Source organism: Amyelois transitella, chromosome 18, assembly GCF_032362555.1.
Source record: "Amyelois transitella isolate CPQ chromosome 18, ilAmyTran1.1, whole genome shotgun sequence".
NCBI classification, from domain to species: domain Eukaryota; kingdom Metazoa; phylum Arthropoda; class Insecta; order Lepidoptera; family Pyralidae; genus Amyelois; species Amyelois transitella.
In genome coordinates, this window is record NC_083521.1 from 6,356,598 (window position 1) to 6,374,601 (window position 18,004).

Genomic DNA, 18,004 nt, shown 5'->3' on the forward strand with positions numbered 1-18,004 from the left:
ATTGTATCGTACTCTATTTTATTTAATAGAAATCATTATTATCTAGATCGTTAGTAACAAGTCAATATATGTATAACGGAAATGGTACAAAATAAATGCAGCTTAAATTTGTAAGTGTCGCAATCGTAACGACCTGCAATCAGCGTGGCGTAATCTATAATTAATTACTAAACATATAACTACATTATTTTTATTTAATAAATTTTGAATTCGTAATGCATTAATCCATAAATATGCTGAACAACAAATTTCCTTGGTTTAATATGCATGCCTACTTACCCACGCATGTTACCTTTTGTGACTAAAATGTTAAATAATTTGGGGATAAAATTCTGATCATTATCTAATTAAGGTAGAACAATACTCAACCAATCCAGGACCACAGGCAAACTTGTGAAAAGAGCATACAGATACTAGCATAGGCATCAAACCCACAACCCCGTTACGTCAGCTGGTTCCCGTTCCATGAGCTCTTCCTACAAAACTTATACTACTGGGTACTTACGTTTCTATGTGTATGTCTAAAGCAATGCCTTTGTCTCCATTTTTAGGCACGTGCTCTATTCTTATCCTTGTGTCGACAAATTTTACTTTAACTCTACTGAGAACTGAAAAAAAAAGAAAAAGAGATCAAAACCTCACATTCAAATTTTATAAATATTTGAAGGTTTTAGAAAAAAAATGGATGGACAGAGTAAAAGAAAGTATGAGTAAGAAAGGATAGTAACTCTTCTCTTACTCATACTTTCTTTTACTCTGAGATGGCAAGTGACAGAGGCAATTGGAAAAAAAACAATTATACTGTGCTGACCTCACTTAAAAAGTGAGAAAAAAAGGTAACAACAAAGTTATAAATCCTAAAAATCAGCACTAGTTTTGTAAATTAGAAATAAAAACACATCACAAAAATAAACTTTTTAAAATATTAATTTATAGCATATACACATGGATCTGGTTAGAATAATATTTATATAATATTAAAATGAATACGATTAATTTGATAAATTGAACCTTTCATTGCGGCTGAATCAAAAGTATGGCTTTTTAAATCAGCAGAGGTAGATTTCTTATACAGAAAATTCTGGCAGATATAATCTTGTCGAAAGAAATAAAAGAGAGACGGGCTTCATAACAATATATTTTATTGAATTGTCATGTCATTCTAAGTCCGTATTGAAAATAAACAAATAGTGATTATATACTGGTATGTAGGAAATGAGACGTAAAAATGAATTATTAATGAGTATAACAAAAATGAGCAATCACACATTAACAGTTAACAGTCACAATAAAAATATCGACCCAAGACCCTTATAACGCATAAAAAAATCCAGAACATCGTACTTTTCGATCTTCTAAGGGTTTTATAAATATTATATAAACACAATGACTATTAGTATATACTCAGTATTTGCCACCAAAAAACATTGTTTAATATGCACATTAATATTATGAAAAGAAAAGATTTGGATTTTTGTTTGTTAAGAATAAACTTGTAAACTTATGAACCAATTTTAATGATACTTGGTACAAAAAAAAGACAAACATTCTGGTGTAATATAGCCTATTTTTTTCTGGGAAATTACCATGAGCCTGAAGACGTGCGTAAATGCTATCCATTGTTAATTAATAAAACAAAGAGAACCAAAAAATTTGCATGAATTTATTTGTATAATACTTCAGGTAGTCTTATACTATCAGAAAATTCACATTATGCCTGACTGATTATTATGACTTTTACTTTGAAAAAACATGAACTTACTTGAATCAATAGCATGGGCAAACATCTCTATTCCTTCAACCGGGTTGGTATCCTGTGGGCCATCCTCTTCCCGGAGACAGTCAGCTGCCAGCTGCATCGATGAAGACATGGAAGACCACATTGACTCCAGCATCGAGGAAGCTAAATTTTTTATAACATTGAATATAAATAAATAAACCTTCAGATTACAAAAAATTCAGATTACAATTCATATTTTTTAACCTTTCATGCCATAATTTGTGTCTTGCACGATTCCCTGAAAATCTAACAATCTAAATAACTATGATTAAAACAAAATATACATTTTGGAAACAGGTTTTATGTTTACATTTTTATTGTAATATATGTCATTATTATGATTTACAAACATACCAAAATTAGTGGATATGTTAGTTATATTTTGTTAGTATAATAATAATAATTAATAAATGGTATTTACTCTATGGGTTAGGCTATAGAAGCATGATTGACCCATATGTGATATAAGACCCATTAAGGGTCAGATAGGGCAATGTGTCTTGTCTTCTCTCTCTTCCTAGCTTATATAACTTAATTGGTAAGCCTTTCAATATATGTTAATCAGCCACACAAGGTTCTAGGAGTACAGAGAAGCCTCCAAGCAACCAAGAATATACTTAGTTGATGATGATAAAAAGGGTATCAAAAAATATTTTGCCTGCGAACGTTAAAGTAACATAGTTCATTTTGAACAATTCCCACTTTAAAGCCATAAGAAAATATATAGAATTGTATAAATAAAAACTTTTTTTCTAAGTATTGTTCATCAATTGCTGAGGGTCATGACCTTCTAATGTTTTAGTTGTAAACAGGCCTGCCAATAGTGCTTTTCAAATATGCTAGTGAACCTGCTTTTACTGTTGAAATCACATACTTTACCCAAATATCTTTATCTATTTAAAACCAAAAAATATACATAATATTATTTATGTTTGAATTAGAGTTGGTATAGAATCCCAACTAATTACACACTAGCTGTGCCCGAGATTTTGTCCGCGTGGAAGTTTTTTTGGGCATCATTGAAGTACTCAAGGATGAATAATTTTTTTTATCTCGTTTTTTTCACATTTTCCATTATTTCTTCACTCCTAATAGTTGCAGTGTGATGTTATATAGCCTAAAGCCTTTCTCGATAAATGGTCTATTAAACACAAAAAGAATTTTTCAATTCGATTCAGTAGTTCCTGAGATTAGCACGTTCAAAAAAACAAAAATACTTTTCAGCTTTATAATATTGGTATAGATGTGAAAGTAAGTTTTTTTGTTGTCTCTTCATAGGTTATCTACTGAACCAATTATCTTGAAATCTGGAGAAGGACATAGGGTACTTTATCCAGGAACAACCTTAAGTTCCTGTAGACTTTGGAAAAAACCTGTACTCTTTTGAATGTGCCACTAAGTTCATAAGTAGGTAGGTAGTTAATAATCTGTAGGAAAGCTAAGATCTACATAAAATATATGTCAAGAATAAAGGTAGGAAATTTTAGTAATAAGAGCAAGCATGGTATTTATTATGCCAACATAAATTGTACTCTATAACAATAGCCATTAGGTTCAAGGTTAATTAATTTTTAAAATACATATATATAGAAGAAATTACAGTTCAAAAATAGATTAAGTATTATATTTACCTGGTTCTGCCCTGACTTTGGGCTGAACTGTTAATGAGAGTCCTCGAACCTCCACAATAGAGTCGTCTTTCAGCAGGGTGCTCCATGGTATGGTCACAGTGATTTCACTCATATGACCATCAACTATTTCTAAGGGCCAGTTTTGAGCATCTCCCAACTCATTAAGAGCCTATTTAAAGTAGAAATTTATAAGTATGAGTAGGTACCTATCAAAGGGCCATTCCATATTTTTTTAATTTAAAACATGTGACATCAAAGAGAAATATATAAATTATTATTATTTCATAAATTACACTAAATTTATGGTTAATAATATAATGAACACGTTTAAGAGTTCTAAACAACAGATAATTCGTAAATAACGTGACATCATAAACGCTTTTCTTTGTTTGTTATGTTTGCACGTGTTATTATTTTGACTATTGCGCACATCGTATTGGCAAGGATTTGCAAAACTTGTTGTGAGCAAAAATGATGTTATTAATGTGCACAAGGTTTGCCCTAATATTTAACTTGATAAATTAAAGAAGAAACGATGTTTTAAGGAAGTAAACTTACCTCGCAGTCAAGGCTAACTTCGCATACCGTGCCAGTTCCATTGTATAAATCTACACTCAGCTGATCTAAAGTCAGTTTTTGCTCCAGGAAATTACCCAGATAGCGCTGTAGAAGATATCTGCAAGCCCGTTTTTTGATGCTCTCAGACCATGGCAGATACCACAACATTTTCATAACTTTGATACGATCATTACACTGAGAATTTTAGTTTTGTGCGTAATGACTATTGTGATTGCGGGCGATTGACTGACCACAAACTAAATAGAGATACAATGTGACTGACTTTGAAGTTTGACGTTTTGTGAACGTAAATAAACATTAACGTTTCGTTATACGTTAAGGGCCCTGACAGCGTGCCGCCGACTTCATCCAACTTAGGTCTGACCAACTCGGACAGACTGGATTGAATATAGAGTAACAACGGTTACTGTAGTTTTGATTAATAGGCACTCAAAGGTGTGTAATAAAACGGCGCATGCAGCTAGCCACCAACCGACGACGAGCGACTAGCAGTCCGTGGCACGCTGCACTGCGTGCTAATTATTCAAATATATCTGCATTATAAAGCATACGATTAATATAATCACGTCTATAACCCTTGCTGGGTAGACAGAGCAAGCAGTCTTGAAAGACTGATAGGTCACGTTCAGCTGTTAGCTTTAGAGATAGAATAGAAAAGGCTTTTTGACAATGAGAAAAATATAGTGTTAATTACTGTCACCGGTATTTATTACGAGTTTAAAATGGTTATTTATTAACATAAGTTGAAAATAATAATTAAATTCATAAATAAAAATGCACATTGTCAGCGATGTGTGGTATTATTATTTCTATATTGGTGTCGGGAACCACAAAGCATATGAAAACGAAATAAGTTCTATTGTCTATATTTATTATAGTTTACGTATTTACGTAGTGTTTTTGAGTAAAGTTCAATTTAAAGATTTTCTTAGTACACAACATTAGTAAATTGTCAGAGAGGGCACAAATTGACAAGTTTGCGCAAATGTGGACGTAAGATAATACAATTCATGTCTTATTTAGAATCATACGAAAGTTTATAAATTTCCTAGGAAGTTTATAAACTTGCGGTTCTTGGTTTTATTCCGGTGACATATACATATAGTGTAAAGAAGGGAGAAATACAAAGGGCGGAAATAGAAAGACAAACCTAAAGCTTATTAACAGAGTTTGTTATTCAGTAGATTAGTTGGTTATTCAGTAGACTCGTGAGTCTTAATTTCGGTACCCTAGCCACTCTTCTGTCACATCTCTGCAGTGTCTAACCAAGGTTCTGCCTTCTAGCGACTCGTGTCCAAAGCCGTGTCGCGTGCGTAGCCTTAGCGCGGCCGGACCAATCGAATCGCTTTGAAGTGTGATTGGCGGTTTGTTTTGTGTATTGTAGTTTTGTTTTGTTGCGTTAAGATTTGAGTTTCATATACACGAGTACAGTAAGTATCACTGCGTTTTCTGCCACAGAGTAGCAACCTAGGTAAGTAGAATAGATTTTAAGATTAGAATAGAATAGGTATGTCATATTTTTTAAAACCACAAAACAAGAACACACCCAGATTACCTACCTACCTACATGCTATTTAAAACAAATAGCCATCCTGCTGAAAGTGGCCTTGAGCCTCGTGATAATTGACTCTATCTACCCCGAAAGAGATAAGAACGTGATATGTGTGTGTGTCATTAAACTAGTACCTAGCGAACTAGGAACATGTAATGTAGGTAAATGTTTAATGGATGTATTAAAAAAAAATTAAGTCTTTTATGATTAGTTGATGGTTTGTTTCTTCAACCGCCTTAAAAAAATGGTTCTCTCAAATTTGATCTGTATATATTTCTTCTTTGTACCATATCATGGGTGGTGTGCTCTCTCCTCTCTTATTTGCATTATTCATACACTCCATCTTGTTCCAGCTCTGCACTTCCATGTTACCATCTTAATGCTGATGACCTTCAAGTTGACTGCCATTCTTAAGTGATTTAGCCAACTGTATCAGTAAAATTAATGGCGATTTGTCTCATATATCCAAATAGACAGGGACCACATCTCTTTCCGTGCACAACTCAAATGGCTTCAAATCACGCTTCGTCGCAACTATCACATTCTCACATTGCTTTTTTATGTACTTTTCATTCCTTCTAATCCTCAGTATCTTAAAGAGCGCTCCACCTTTTTTCATCAGAATAACAGTCACACTTCCCGCATTCTAATTGCCCTACGCCTCAATACTCCTATTAATATGTTTGCAGCCTACTCTAAGTCCTTTACAGTTTAGACCGTGCGTGTGTGGAATGCTTTACCCGTTGAAATACGCATCTCACAAACAATAGGTACCTACCAAACAAACTTGAAGAAGTACTATCTCTCTTCATAACTTTGTTGATAATAATATATATAATATATATTAATAATATTCATATTAATCAAGATAGGTAGGTAGTATGAATATAACTATGTATTTATTTATTTTGTGTAGTATTTTATTTATTGTAGTCTGTGTAAGTTTATATTTATAGTTATGTATGTATGTACTTTATTTATTATACACTAACATCTGTTAGGTATGTTGCCCACCCGGTTCCATGTTTTTACCTTTCACACCCAAAGGTTGTCTGGAAGAGATTGTTTAGCGGTATGTCCGCCTTTGCTTAACAAATTCATAATGTATGTTTCTACTGCATATGTATTTTTTATGGGCAATCAAGATAATTTGTATTGTATGTATGTTTGTCCGCGATCATTTAGGGCTTCGCTGAACCGGTGGTGCGATGCCGTTTTCAGTAAAGTGTTTGTTACACTATGGAGAAGATTTGTGAAATTTGACCGACTTCAAAAAAGATGAATTATGACGTGAAACGGGACAACGATAGTTTATCACAGGATAAAATTTTACTGTGAGTACATTTACGTGATTCGTCAGCTTACTTTCTCTCTATAGCTCTTTTTAAGTTAGTTTCATACGCTGCTGACTGTACTGCGCATAATGGTCTGGTGATCATATCTCCTTGTGAGAAGAGGCCAGGAAGAGGCGTATACAGGGCGACTTTTAATTCAACTGCATAAATTTAACTGTTAAGTGTATTCATCTAAAAAGGATATTTAAAAACGTTAAAAAAAATTCGGTTCATATTTCAGAAAGTACGAAAAAAAATTAAAGTATCAAAATCCACGATTCTAAATACGTCATATCACCCCGGCCGGCGGAAAAGCGACGCGTAATATTCAGAGGTCAACGACACAATTCATTCAGCTGAGCGATCTCGACAACTGTACTTTACTTGATCTTGATACTAGAAAAATGATTTATTTTTCAGACATTTATTTACATGTTTAGTTTTAACTTCTTTTTGTAGTATTGGTCTTTAATAAAGCGTGTGACGTAGTTTTTGAGGGTTTTTTAAATGGGAAAATGATGACGTTTAATTTAAATAAAAATAGGCTCAAACGGCTCAGAAGCATGGGTATAGTCTATGTTTAAAAGGATGCAGTTGTTTTAAATGTTACCCTGTATACCTATACACTATTATTAACGTGACCATTTCTTTTTTAAGCCGGAACTGGACGGAACTAATGTGTTGTAAAAGATTTTTATTTTATTTTAGATAGAATAACAGATTTTTATAGTAGATAGAATAACATAAAATAATTAGTGCACGAAACACAAAATACGTCTTGATTTAAGATAGGTGTGGAACTCAGTAGTTACACGATTTATTTATATTTATCTTCGTGATCAATAAAGATTTAATTGTCTGTCCCATTATTCGAAACGGGACGTATGTATGTATATGGTAACATTGACCATTATTTTAGGGATGGCGATTCTTTCCAAAAAAGATCGATTTTTAAATCGATTCGAATCGAAGTCTAATAAATCGATACACAAAAAAATCGTGGTGAAAAGAATCGATTTTGAAAAAATCGATCTTTTTCCGAGTTGCTTATTGAGTCTATGTTTTTAATACAAATACAAACCCATTTACCAATTAAAGGGTTTTTACTACTAAATCAAAGTAACAGGTATTAAAAAAGATATTTATTTCAGTAAAAAATTTAGTTTAGATTAAAAAGTTAGTTTATAGTTCCCAGTACTCAATATCCAAGCTTTTTAAGAATAATAATCTGTCTAGCCTGCTAGGATCCAAGCGATTACGCTCATCACTTGCGATGTTCAATACATACATTCAACCGATTGTAAATAATTTTATGTTCGTATCAAAACAGAAAAAATCGAATCTCGATTTCGAGGGTGAAATATCGATTCAATGGATCGATTAAAAACACAATTGTTGTGATTATTATTGGTGCATGTCATTTATTTGTGGGTATTGATTAAACAAATTGGTCTTGGTTCAACCTGCCTTTCAATTACGACATGGTGTCAGGTGTCGTCTAAAATAATTAATTTTCGGTATAAAAAGTCGACTTTAAGCTAAAATTAAGTGTTCGTACGTAGAAAAAGTGATAGTGTTTTATTATTACTATGGAACACGCGCGTCCGCCATCGGAATTATGCCTAGAGGGCGGGCCGGCAAACCGCGCTGACGCGTGGCGAAAATGGTACAAGCAGTTTTTGGTGTTCCTGAAGGCCTCGGGAGTCTATAAAGAACCGACAGATGTACAAGCCAGTCTCCTCATTAACCTGATAGGCTCAGAAGGTTACGACGTATATACTACGTTTAAATTCGAAAAGGAGACTGATCGGGAGAATTTCGACAAGTTGGTCAGCAAATTTAATGAGCATTTCGGTACGAAACAAAATACTACCATGGCTCGTTTCAAATTTTTTACAAGAAATCAAGAAAATGGTGAATCTGTCGATGAGTACGTCACAGCATTGAAAATACTTTCGCAGCATTGTGAATTCGAGCATCTCGAAGAAGGTCTGATACGCGATCGTGTTGTTTGCGGGGTCACCGATGGAAAAATACGTGATCGATTACTGAGAGCTGAGGATCTGACCCTCGCACGAGCTGTGAAGATTTGTCAAGCTAGTGAGATGTCTACAGAGGAAAAACGGCAGATAGAAGGAACCAAGGCGGTAACCGACGGGGGCGCGTCGTCGGCAGCCGTGGACGTGGTGTACGGCGGCGCAGGCGGACCGTCGCGAGCGGCGCGTGGCGGCTGGGGCCGGCCGCGGCCGCGGGGCCAGCTCCGTGCGGCCGGCGCTCGGGGAGCGGCCACTGCAGGCGGCCGACGCGGGGCAGCTTCTAGGAGTGCGTGTCGGGCTTGCATGAAGGATCAGTGTGACGGAGACTATAAGTGTGCGGCTAGAAATGCTCAATGTTTTTGGTGCAGTGAACGGGGACATTTTAAAAGTGCATGTCCTAAGTTAAAGAGCAGAGTATACCAAATTGAGGAAGAGTTATCAACTGACGATTCAGATTTGTACTACGTCTCCACGGTCGACAATTTCGGTGACGGTATGGACAGCCACAAATGGTATGAGACTTTATTTTTATATGGTAGTGATTTAAAAGAAAGATTTAAGCTAGATACTGGTTCGGATTTAAATGTAATGTCCTTGAAAACATATTGTAAATTGGGTTTGAACTTATCAGAGTTAACATCAGATAATACGAGAGCTTTATCGTTTTGTGGCAATTTTATTCCTATTGTTGGATCATGTTACATCAATTGGTTTTATAAAAATAAAGTGTATAAATTACGTTTCATAATTTCTGAACACGACTGTCAAAATGTGCTGGGCAAATTTTCTTGTGAACAACTAGGCTTAATAAAACGTTTATATTCAATAGATATTAACCAGTATGATGATATTTTCAAAGGTTTGGGAAAGTTGCCTGGCAAATACAAAATAGTAACAATTCCGGGCGCGCAGCCGTCAGTCTGTCCCGTTAGAAAAATACCCGTGGGCGTACGAGATAAGTTACGAATCGAATTAGATCGAATGGAAAATCTAGGCGTTATTAGAAGAGTGACGCACCCGACCCCGTGGGTGAATGCAATCGTAGTGGCGGCGAAAAAAGATGGCAGCATTCGAGTGTGCCTCGACCCGCGGCCGCTTAATAGGGCCGTGCGACGCGCACACTACCCGTTGCCGACGCTCACTGATATCGCGACTAAATTAGAAGGAGCTAGGTATTTTAGTAAATTAGACGCTCGATCTGGATTTTGGATGGTTCAGTTAGATGATGATAGCGCTGATTTATGTACGTTTGGAACACCATATGGCAGATACCAGTATCTACGTTTACCTTATGGTATAAACTGTGCATCTGAAGTTTTTCATCAAAAAATACGTCAAATATTAGAGGGCTTAGAGGGCGTAGATTCATTTGTTGATGATGTCATAGTTTGGGGGTCTTCAATTTCAGAACATGACGAGAGGCTTAAGCTTTTATTAAATAGGGCACGTGATGCTGGTATTAAATTTAATAAAGAAAAATGTGAATTTTGTGTTCAAACGGTAACTTACCTTGGACATACCTTTAGCTCCAAAGGTATGCAAATAGATGAAAGTAAACTTAAGGCAATTCGTGACATGCCGAATCCGCAAGACAGGAGTTCATTAGAGCGTTTTTTGGGCATGGTAAATTATTTATCAAAATTTATACCACATTATTCAGAGATAGCGGCTCCTCTACGTATCCTTTTGAAAAAAGACTCTGTATGGAATTGGGACGAAGTACATGAAGCGACCGTGCGGCGTTTAAAAGAGTCAGTGTGCGCCGCGCCTGTACTGGCTTTGTATTCTGCGCGCGAGCCGGTGCTGTTATCAGTAGACGCGAGCTCTCGCGCGCTCGGCGCAGTGCTCATGCAGGGCGGCCGGCCGGTCGAGTATGCGTCATCCACACTCACCGACACGCAATGCAGGTATGCTCAAATTGAAAAAGAGCTGTTGGCGATCGTGTTTGCGCTCGAACGATTTCACCAATATGTTTATGGCCGTAAAGATGTCACAGTGGAGACGGATCACAAGCCATTGGAAACGCTATTTCATAAGGCGTTGGATTCCGTTCCAGCCAGACTGCAGCGCATGATGTTACGTATACAGGGATACGATTTCAAGGTTACGTATAAACCTGGAAAATATATGTTCGTTGCAGACACCCTTTCGAGGGCACCTTTACCTGAACAGTTACAACAAAAAGTAAGTGATGAAATTTCGGAGCAATCATGTTTTCTTATAGAAAATGTTAGGTTTAGTGACAGTAAATTGAGTATGATAAAGGAGCATACAATGAAAGATGAAGAATGTCAGTTAATTATAAGATATATAAAAAATGGCTGGCCAAATTATAAGTATGAAGTGGATGAAAGAGTAAAAGAGCAGTGGTCGTATAAGGAAAGTTTTGAATATGTCGATGGTATAATATTTAAAGATAATTTGGTTTATATTCCATTTAAGTTAAGGTACGAAATGGTAAAGCGAGTTCACGATGGGCATATGGGTATAGATAGATGCAAACGGCATGCGCGGGATGTGATGTTCTGGCCAGGGATGTCTCGAGACATCGAGAGTGCAGTACGCCGCTGTGCGACGTGCGCCGAGAGGGTGGCGCGGCCCGCGCGGGAACCGCTCTTGCCACATCCTATCCCGAGCCTGCCGTGGGCTAAAATAGGCTCGGACATATTTCAGAACGGTAACAAGTATTTTTTAATCTTAGTCGACTATTTTTCGAATTATATCGAAGTTTGTCCACTGCTGAACATTACTAGCAAGACAGTCATAACAGCGATGAAGGATCAATTTGCAAGGCACGGCATCCCACAGGAACTGATAACTGATAATGGGCCAGCGTATGCCTCGAAGGAATTTGCTACATTTAGTAAGCAATGGGGGTTCAAACATGTTACGAGTTCGCCGAAATATCCGGTATCAAATGGACGAAGTGAGAAGGCAGTACACATAGTTAAAAATATGTTAACCAAATCTTTGTCATCTGGTTCTGATTTCTATTTAGGGTTGCTAAACCTTAGAACAACTCCCAGGGATGGAATTAGCTCACCATCTCAGTTACTTATGGGACGCAGGCTTAATTCCAGGCTCCCATCTCACGACTGTAAACTGCAACCCAGCCGTGACAACCGTGACGATTATAAGGCTATCACAAGCAAGCAAGCCCGCGACAAACAGCACTATGATAAACGAGCACGAGCGTTGCCGGAGCTGCGGGCTGGGCAACGTGTGGTGATGGTGGACGCCGGAGACAGGAAGCACGCGCGCGTCCAGGCGCGGGCGCCACAACCACGCTCCTACTTCGTAATAGACTCAACAGGAAAGCGGTACAGAAGAAATAGACGCCATTTAATTAATGTGGAGGCAGCTCTTTCTTCTCCATCCCAATATACGCCCGAGGAGCAAGAACATTACGAGGAAGAGGATTGGTCCATGGCCGAAAGTGAGGACAACGCAGATGATCCTACGTTTGTTTTAACCAGCGGGGATGGGTCGCGTCTCTCTGAGGACTCCCGGGGTGATATTTTGAAAGGCCGGTTAGATCGCGCGCGCAGACCGGCGGCTGAGGCGGCCCGCACTATTATTGCCAAACTAAATAGGGAAAAATAAATCATAATGCAATCTGAGCTTAAAATTAGAATTGTATAAAATTGGTATAAAAGATTGTACTATGTTACTTCACCCAAGCTGTTATTGTTAATTGTCCGACTTCATAAAATTAAATGTATGTAAGTATTTTTATTTTTGTATGTATGTTCACCAATTTTCTTAGTCATTTTTTTTTCCAAATTTTCGATTAATATATTTTTGTTTAAAAGGGCTTATATATATCAGCGGTGATCCCATAAAAATTACAATGATAAGATTAGCCTTTATAAAAAACTGTAAAAATATACATTAATCTAGATATATAATATATATATATTAAGGTATGTAGTATTGAAGTCGGTTATATGTTTATTTTTCTTGTTTTTTTTTTTCTCTATGTATATTATTGTTTAAGTTGCTGACTCATAACATAACAAATTATTTTAATTTTTTTTTTCTGTTAATTTTTTTTTGTGAGGGAAAGATGTTGTGATTATTATTGGTGCATGTCATTTATTTGTGGGTATTGATTAAACAAATTGGTCTTGGTTCAACCTGCCTTTCAATTACGACAACAATATCGATTTAAAAATCGATTTTTTGGTCTACAAAATCGATTCTTCGATTAATCGATCTCAGATCGCCATGCCTACATTATTTACATATTAACCTAAACAAGAAACAACAATGAATAGGCACATGCTTAAAATTTGACAAAAAAAAACAAATACAAATAAAATAGGTAGTACTTATTTGTAAATGTGAAAAGGGATCGTACGATACTCTTCGAACACAAGTCCGAGTGTAGATTTTAGTAAATGCAAAGAACCTACAACATGCACTCCTTTATCGATATTCATGTGATTGAATTTAATTGTTTGCAGGTATCACAGTAGATGAAAAGATTCGTCAGGAAGGCAGATTAACTTAATATGGCTGAAGAAGATGACGATAATTTTAACGATTTGATGTTTAATATAAATCAACCAGAGCGACTCGAGGTTGCGTCTGTTTCCGATGATTCCAATATTGGATCATCTGTTAGTAATTTTGGAATTGACAGAAACAATCCGCTTGAAAACCAACGATATATACGTGAAAATCAAGATCCGCAAGCAATTGTTCAAGGTATCGGAATTGTTGAATTAAATATTGATGAAATTGTTGAACATGAAAGTGGATTAGCTAGTTCAATTTCTAGAACAAGAAGCAGTGAATTTATTCCTGAAATAATAAATTATGAAACTGAGTTTGTCCATGAGGGTGAAACAGATTCAGAAGTAGGTATAGAGGAATCTTCACAAATTAGTTTCGAAAACTTTGACGATTCAAATACTTCACCATTTGACCTAGCAATTGAAAGAGGCTTATATCATCAAGCCAAAATTTATTATGATGACGCTTTATTAAATGGTTCAAAACTTGATACAAAGTTTATAAAATCAGAAGAAAGCAATGAAAGTGAAATGTTAGCATTACGAGACGCATTAATATACATGTTGCAATCTGACTCTACAGTTTATTTAGAGTATATTGATAAAAATGTTTTCAAAATAATGCCATATTGTTATAACAAACCAAATGAAGAGAAAATAAAAATTCAAATGAGAGAAGAAACGACAAATATAATAAAAGCCTTTCGTGAGAGTTTTGAAAGTTTCCTAACTAAAGTCTCTATTATTTATAGCGAAGACCAAGCTGATGAATGTGCTACTGATTGTGAATCTATTGAGTACACCGATAGGAACGAGAATGATAGTGAGGGTACATTGGATGTTGATAACCTTAGTGTAGATACAGACACAACTGATGTACCTGCAAGTTGACACAGCCAAAGAAAACACGTTATTAGATTTTCATTATTATTCAAATCGTATGAACAAAGACCAAGATAAGTTTAATAAGTAAATAAAATATTTTTTTACTTAAAAGTCCACAATGGTGCTATGTATCTCGAAGATTAGAATTAGAAGTTAATATTTTATGATTAAGTACTATGTCGTGTCTAATTCTACATATAAAGTTAAAATCATTATTTCAATTTCTTCACTATGACTAGATTTTGTTGTTAAATAAATTTTATTATAACACGAATGATTTATATGCAATCTGATTCCTCATTAGACCCTGTGTATACTACCATAGCATGTAGTCTCAACTTTACCACGTAATATTGACTATTTTCGTAGTTATGTTCTAACCGATGCTCTTACGACAAGGGAAACGTCGTGAGGAAACCTGCACTTTCAGACAACTGATTGTGTAACCATGAGCGATGCATGTTCCGGGGTTCTCGCTAGAGTGGTGAGGTTTTGACCAGGACCATTCCGGATGAAGAAGAAGACACTTAATAATGCAAGTAACTAGAAGAAATTTTTATAAAAATAAAAACTAATACGTAATTTTAAATCAGAGAGGTCAGCGTTTATCTTAGTACCTTTGACTAATGTAACGTAATGCTAATCGACCTTCCGCTAATGGAAAGGGGTTTGAGTTTATTTGTATGTATATATGTAGGTAGCTTTATGGGTAATAAGGGCGAATAGATTGATAAAAATGATACGAACAACAACCAAAATAAGTAAACAATTAAAATTTGCTTTATTAGTAAAAAACTGTTATTCGTTGTTTATACTGTAGATAGGTATCATGTAATTTACTATTGTTAAACAAAAGGTGTACACATTAAAAAAAAAGTAGTTAAGTAATTGAATGCAGAAAACTATACAGACAGAAACAGGCGGTCAAATAAGGTTTGCCCAATCGAAACTTTTCTTCCATTTGTCGAATTGATTACATCGAATTTTCTAATACCCGCTCCACACTCACGCGAGAACCACACTAGAAGGCGATAAAATCACGAGAAGCGTGAGTTGTTGGTCCGATTTACATGGGATAGTGTGGAGCGCGCATAAGGGTTTGCGAATCGCTAAGTAATTATGGATTGAGACATTATACATATATAAATAACTGAAATTGCAACTGATAAATAAAATAAATTAGGTATCATCTTCATCATCATCAGAATAGTCTTCATTGCTGCTGTCAGCGCCAAATTGATCAATGAAAGCAGGACTATAAGTTGCATTGTATTTGAATTTATTACTCAACGCCTGGTTGCTATTGCTACATGTGTAAATAATTAAGGTGTACATAACAACTCCAGATCTAGTGGGCAATACGACGAATCCAGAGAATTCTGGAAACCCAACGCCGTTATCCGAACGTGCGTTCACGTCTGTGTTGTTGAGAACCATTGTGATTTCTACTTTAGAAACTGTGTAATCGGCTGAAAAAAGATATATATTTATTATATATATACTTACTGCTTAACTTAGCCGCCTGCGTACAATATTTTGTGTTGGGTAATTAAATGAACTAAGTAGGTAGGAATAAAAGATCTAGGTATGTAAGTTCTTTCAGGCCATGCAACCTTGCTTGCAATCTGTCATTCTTTCATCAATAGGCTATTACACTCTTTTTTGAAAACTGTTTTAAATCAATCCTGAGACTGTGTTATACCTATAGAATTTTTATTAAAATTTTTTGAAGCCGAAAAGTGCTCTAAAAACGATTTATTATTTATGATTTTGTATTTTCGCGCGAAAACGCCATCCGCCATGCTGTTTTGACTCGTGACGTCATACTTTTAGTAAACAATACGGCTCTACGTAAGACTAAAGTAAAAAGATTTTTGTAATAATGAATTACAATACATATTGTTGGTGTCTTGTTCCTGAATGCAAGAATACAAGTATAAAAACACCAGAAAAATTGTGGATTCCACTGCCAAGTGATATTAAAATGAGAAACCATCAACGTATTAATCCTCGGTAGATTTATATTGTCTGCTTTCACAAAACCGTCTTCCATGATTCTATTAAATTATTAAAGAGTAAAAACCCAAAAACGTGATAGAAATTTTAAAATTTCAAAATAAACAGAGCCTGACGTCATCAATATGTTTTCGATTCGATATTTGTTTACTAAAAGTATGACGTCACGTCAGTACCCAACATGGCGGATAGCGTTTTCGACTTTTGAAGAACAGATTAAAAAAGAGGATTTTTTAAATTGAATTATAAAATCCATATTGCAGTTTTATGAATAATGATCGATGTTTTTCTTTTATTTTTTACAAAATCTATAAGATACGTGCATTTTTATATTTTTTTTTACATGGTGTAAAATAGCCTATTCCTAATGGAAAAATTTTAATGTCACGCATTTAGCTAATGCTAATTTTTTGATTGTTTACTCTGTCCCGTAACTCTCGTGACGGTGTGATATATACGCGTGTGTTGATAAGTTATTTCATTTATTCATGAAATAAGATTTTAAATTAAGGTTAATAAAAATATACTTACGATTATCGCTTCTGTAGTAAATGTCGAACACACGATTCATCCTAACGTTTGCCCAGACCTTACTCTCTTTAAACAGTTCTTTCTCTGAAAATTAAATGAGCATAAAGCACTCCTCGTGTTAGTCCCGGCTCCGTTCCCTCCTCTGCGGAGTAAATGCCGGAGTCCGCCTGTGACTATCCAGGATTGGGTAAGTAATGTTTTACACCTAGTAAAACCTAATCCATATTCGATCATGATTAGGTGGACATAAAGAAGGTATAATTTTTTAGCGTAGTCGAAAAATAAAGAGTTCCAATTCCAAGTTCAATATTACCTGCACATGAACCCAGTGTCATTTTCATTTTGAAAAAACTTTTTCCTGTTTCTTCTATTGTTCTTTTGAATCGGAATAATTCTGCAATTTCGGAAGCCGCTATGGCTGTAAAAACTAAGCACACCACTAGTCGTAACATTGTGGTATTCACTTATGGTTCTATGTCACAAAATATTTAGGGTACATAAGGATACCTTGGGTATGCAGACAATTTTCGATCCTTAATCCTAAATGTAAGGATTTTGTTAGACCAATTAAAGGCACCTAGGGGAATATTGAGTTGATCTGACAGCGAAGAACATTGTGTGCCAGCTTTTCTAACCCCGCTTTCCGTTTATCTAGGCTTAGAAACATGGGATTCTTTTAGGCAATAGGCTAGCAAGCTTTTGAGTTTTCTGAATTACAGCCTTTGAGTGTGTGAGTCTCCGTCTACCGAGAAATAAAGAATGTACCTAGTATGTTTCTTGTTTACAGGTTAGTGAGCCGCAGAAGGGCTCACACATATATTGCTAATATTATTATTAATGCGAAAGTAAGTTTATTTGTTTGTTGTCTTCTCGCGCGATATCTAGTGAACCAATCTTCTTGAAATTTTCCGTATATATAATAAACAGTGGAGAAGGACATAGCGAACTTTTCTTCTTGGTAAAAATTATAGTTCCCTTGGAATTAGCGAAGAACCTATTCAAATTCTTTTGTAGGTGGTGCTAAATGCGCGCGTATAGCTAGTTAAAAACTGAATCGCAGTTTGACACTCGTAGTAAACTTCTTAACGTACCTATTATAACTTTTCTCAGTGTGGTGTGATGCGTTGCCATAGGTGCGGTTAA

General features: G+C 35.6%; 3 protein-coding genes across 6 annotated transcripts in view; 1 reads left to right on the top strand and 2 right to left on the bottom strand.

The window, feature by feature from the left end:
• Nucleotides 1-4,243, bottom strand: part of LOC106130236 (autophagy-related protein 2 homolog A) — a 28,204-nt gene extending 23,961 nt beyond the window's left edge. The window contains exons 1-4 of the mRNA XM_060949043.1: nt 3,970-4,243; nt 3,412-3,580; nt 1,763-1,903; nt 506-608 (exon numbers count right to left, since the gene is read on the bottom strand). Coding sequence (XP_060805026.1) covers nt 506-608; nt 1,763-1,903; nt 3,412-3,580; nt 3,970-4,143 — 587 coding nt within the window. The 5' untranslated portion in view covers nt 4,144-4,243. The remainder of the gene's footprint in view (nt 1-505; nt 609-1,762; nt 1,904-3,411; nt 3,581-3,969) is intronic.
• Nucleotides 4,244-5,342: 1,099 nt separating this feature from the next.
• Nucleotides 5,343-14,854, top strand: LOC106129161 (uncharacterized). Of its 4 annotated transcripts, XM_013327657.2 has the most exons (3): nt 5,343-5,461; nt 6,728-6,876; nt 13,379-14,854. In XM_013327657.2, exon 3 carries the CDS (start codon nt 13,427-13,429, stop codon nt 14,318-14,320), a length of 894 nt encoding a protein of 297 aa, XP_013183111.2. In that variant the 5' UTR covers nt 5,343-5,461; nt 6,728-6,876; nt 13,379-13,426; the 3' UTR covers nt 14,321-14,854. The 4 variants fall into 4 exon arrangements, with proteins under 4 accessions (XP_013183111.2, XP_013183119.2, XP_060805088.1 ...); XM_013327665.2 differs by lacking the exon at nt 6,728-6,876; XM_060949105.1 differs by lacking the exon at nt 6,728-6,876 and having other exon boundaries at nt 5,402-5,420.
• A 247-nt stretch (nt 14,855-15,101) lies between these two features.
• LOC106143378 (uncharacterized) lies at nt 15,102-17,293 on the bottom strand. The gene is made up of 3 exons (XM_013345442.2): nt 17,175-17,293; nt 16,862-16,945; nt 15,102-15,783 (listed from the first exon to the last, which is right to left on the bottom strand). Exons 1-3 carry the CDS (start codon nt 17,200-17,202, stop codon nt 15,494-15,496), a joined length of 402 nt encoding a protein of 133 aa, XP_013200896.2. The 5' UTR covers nt 17,203-17,293; the 3' UTR covers nt 15,102-15,493.
• Nucleotides 17,294-18,004: the final 711 nt, after the last annotated feature.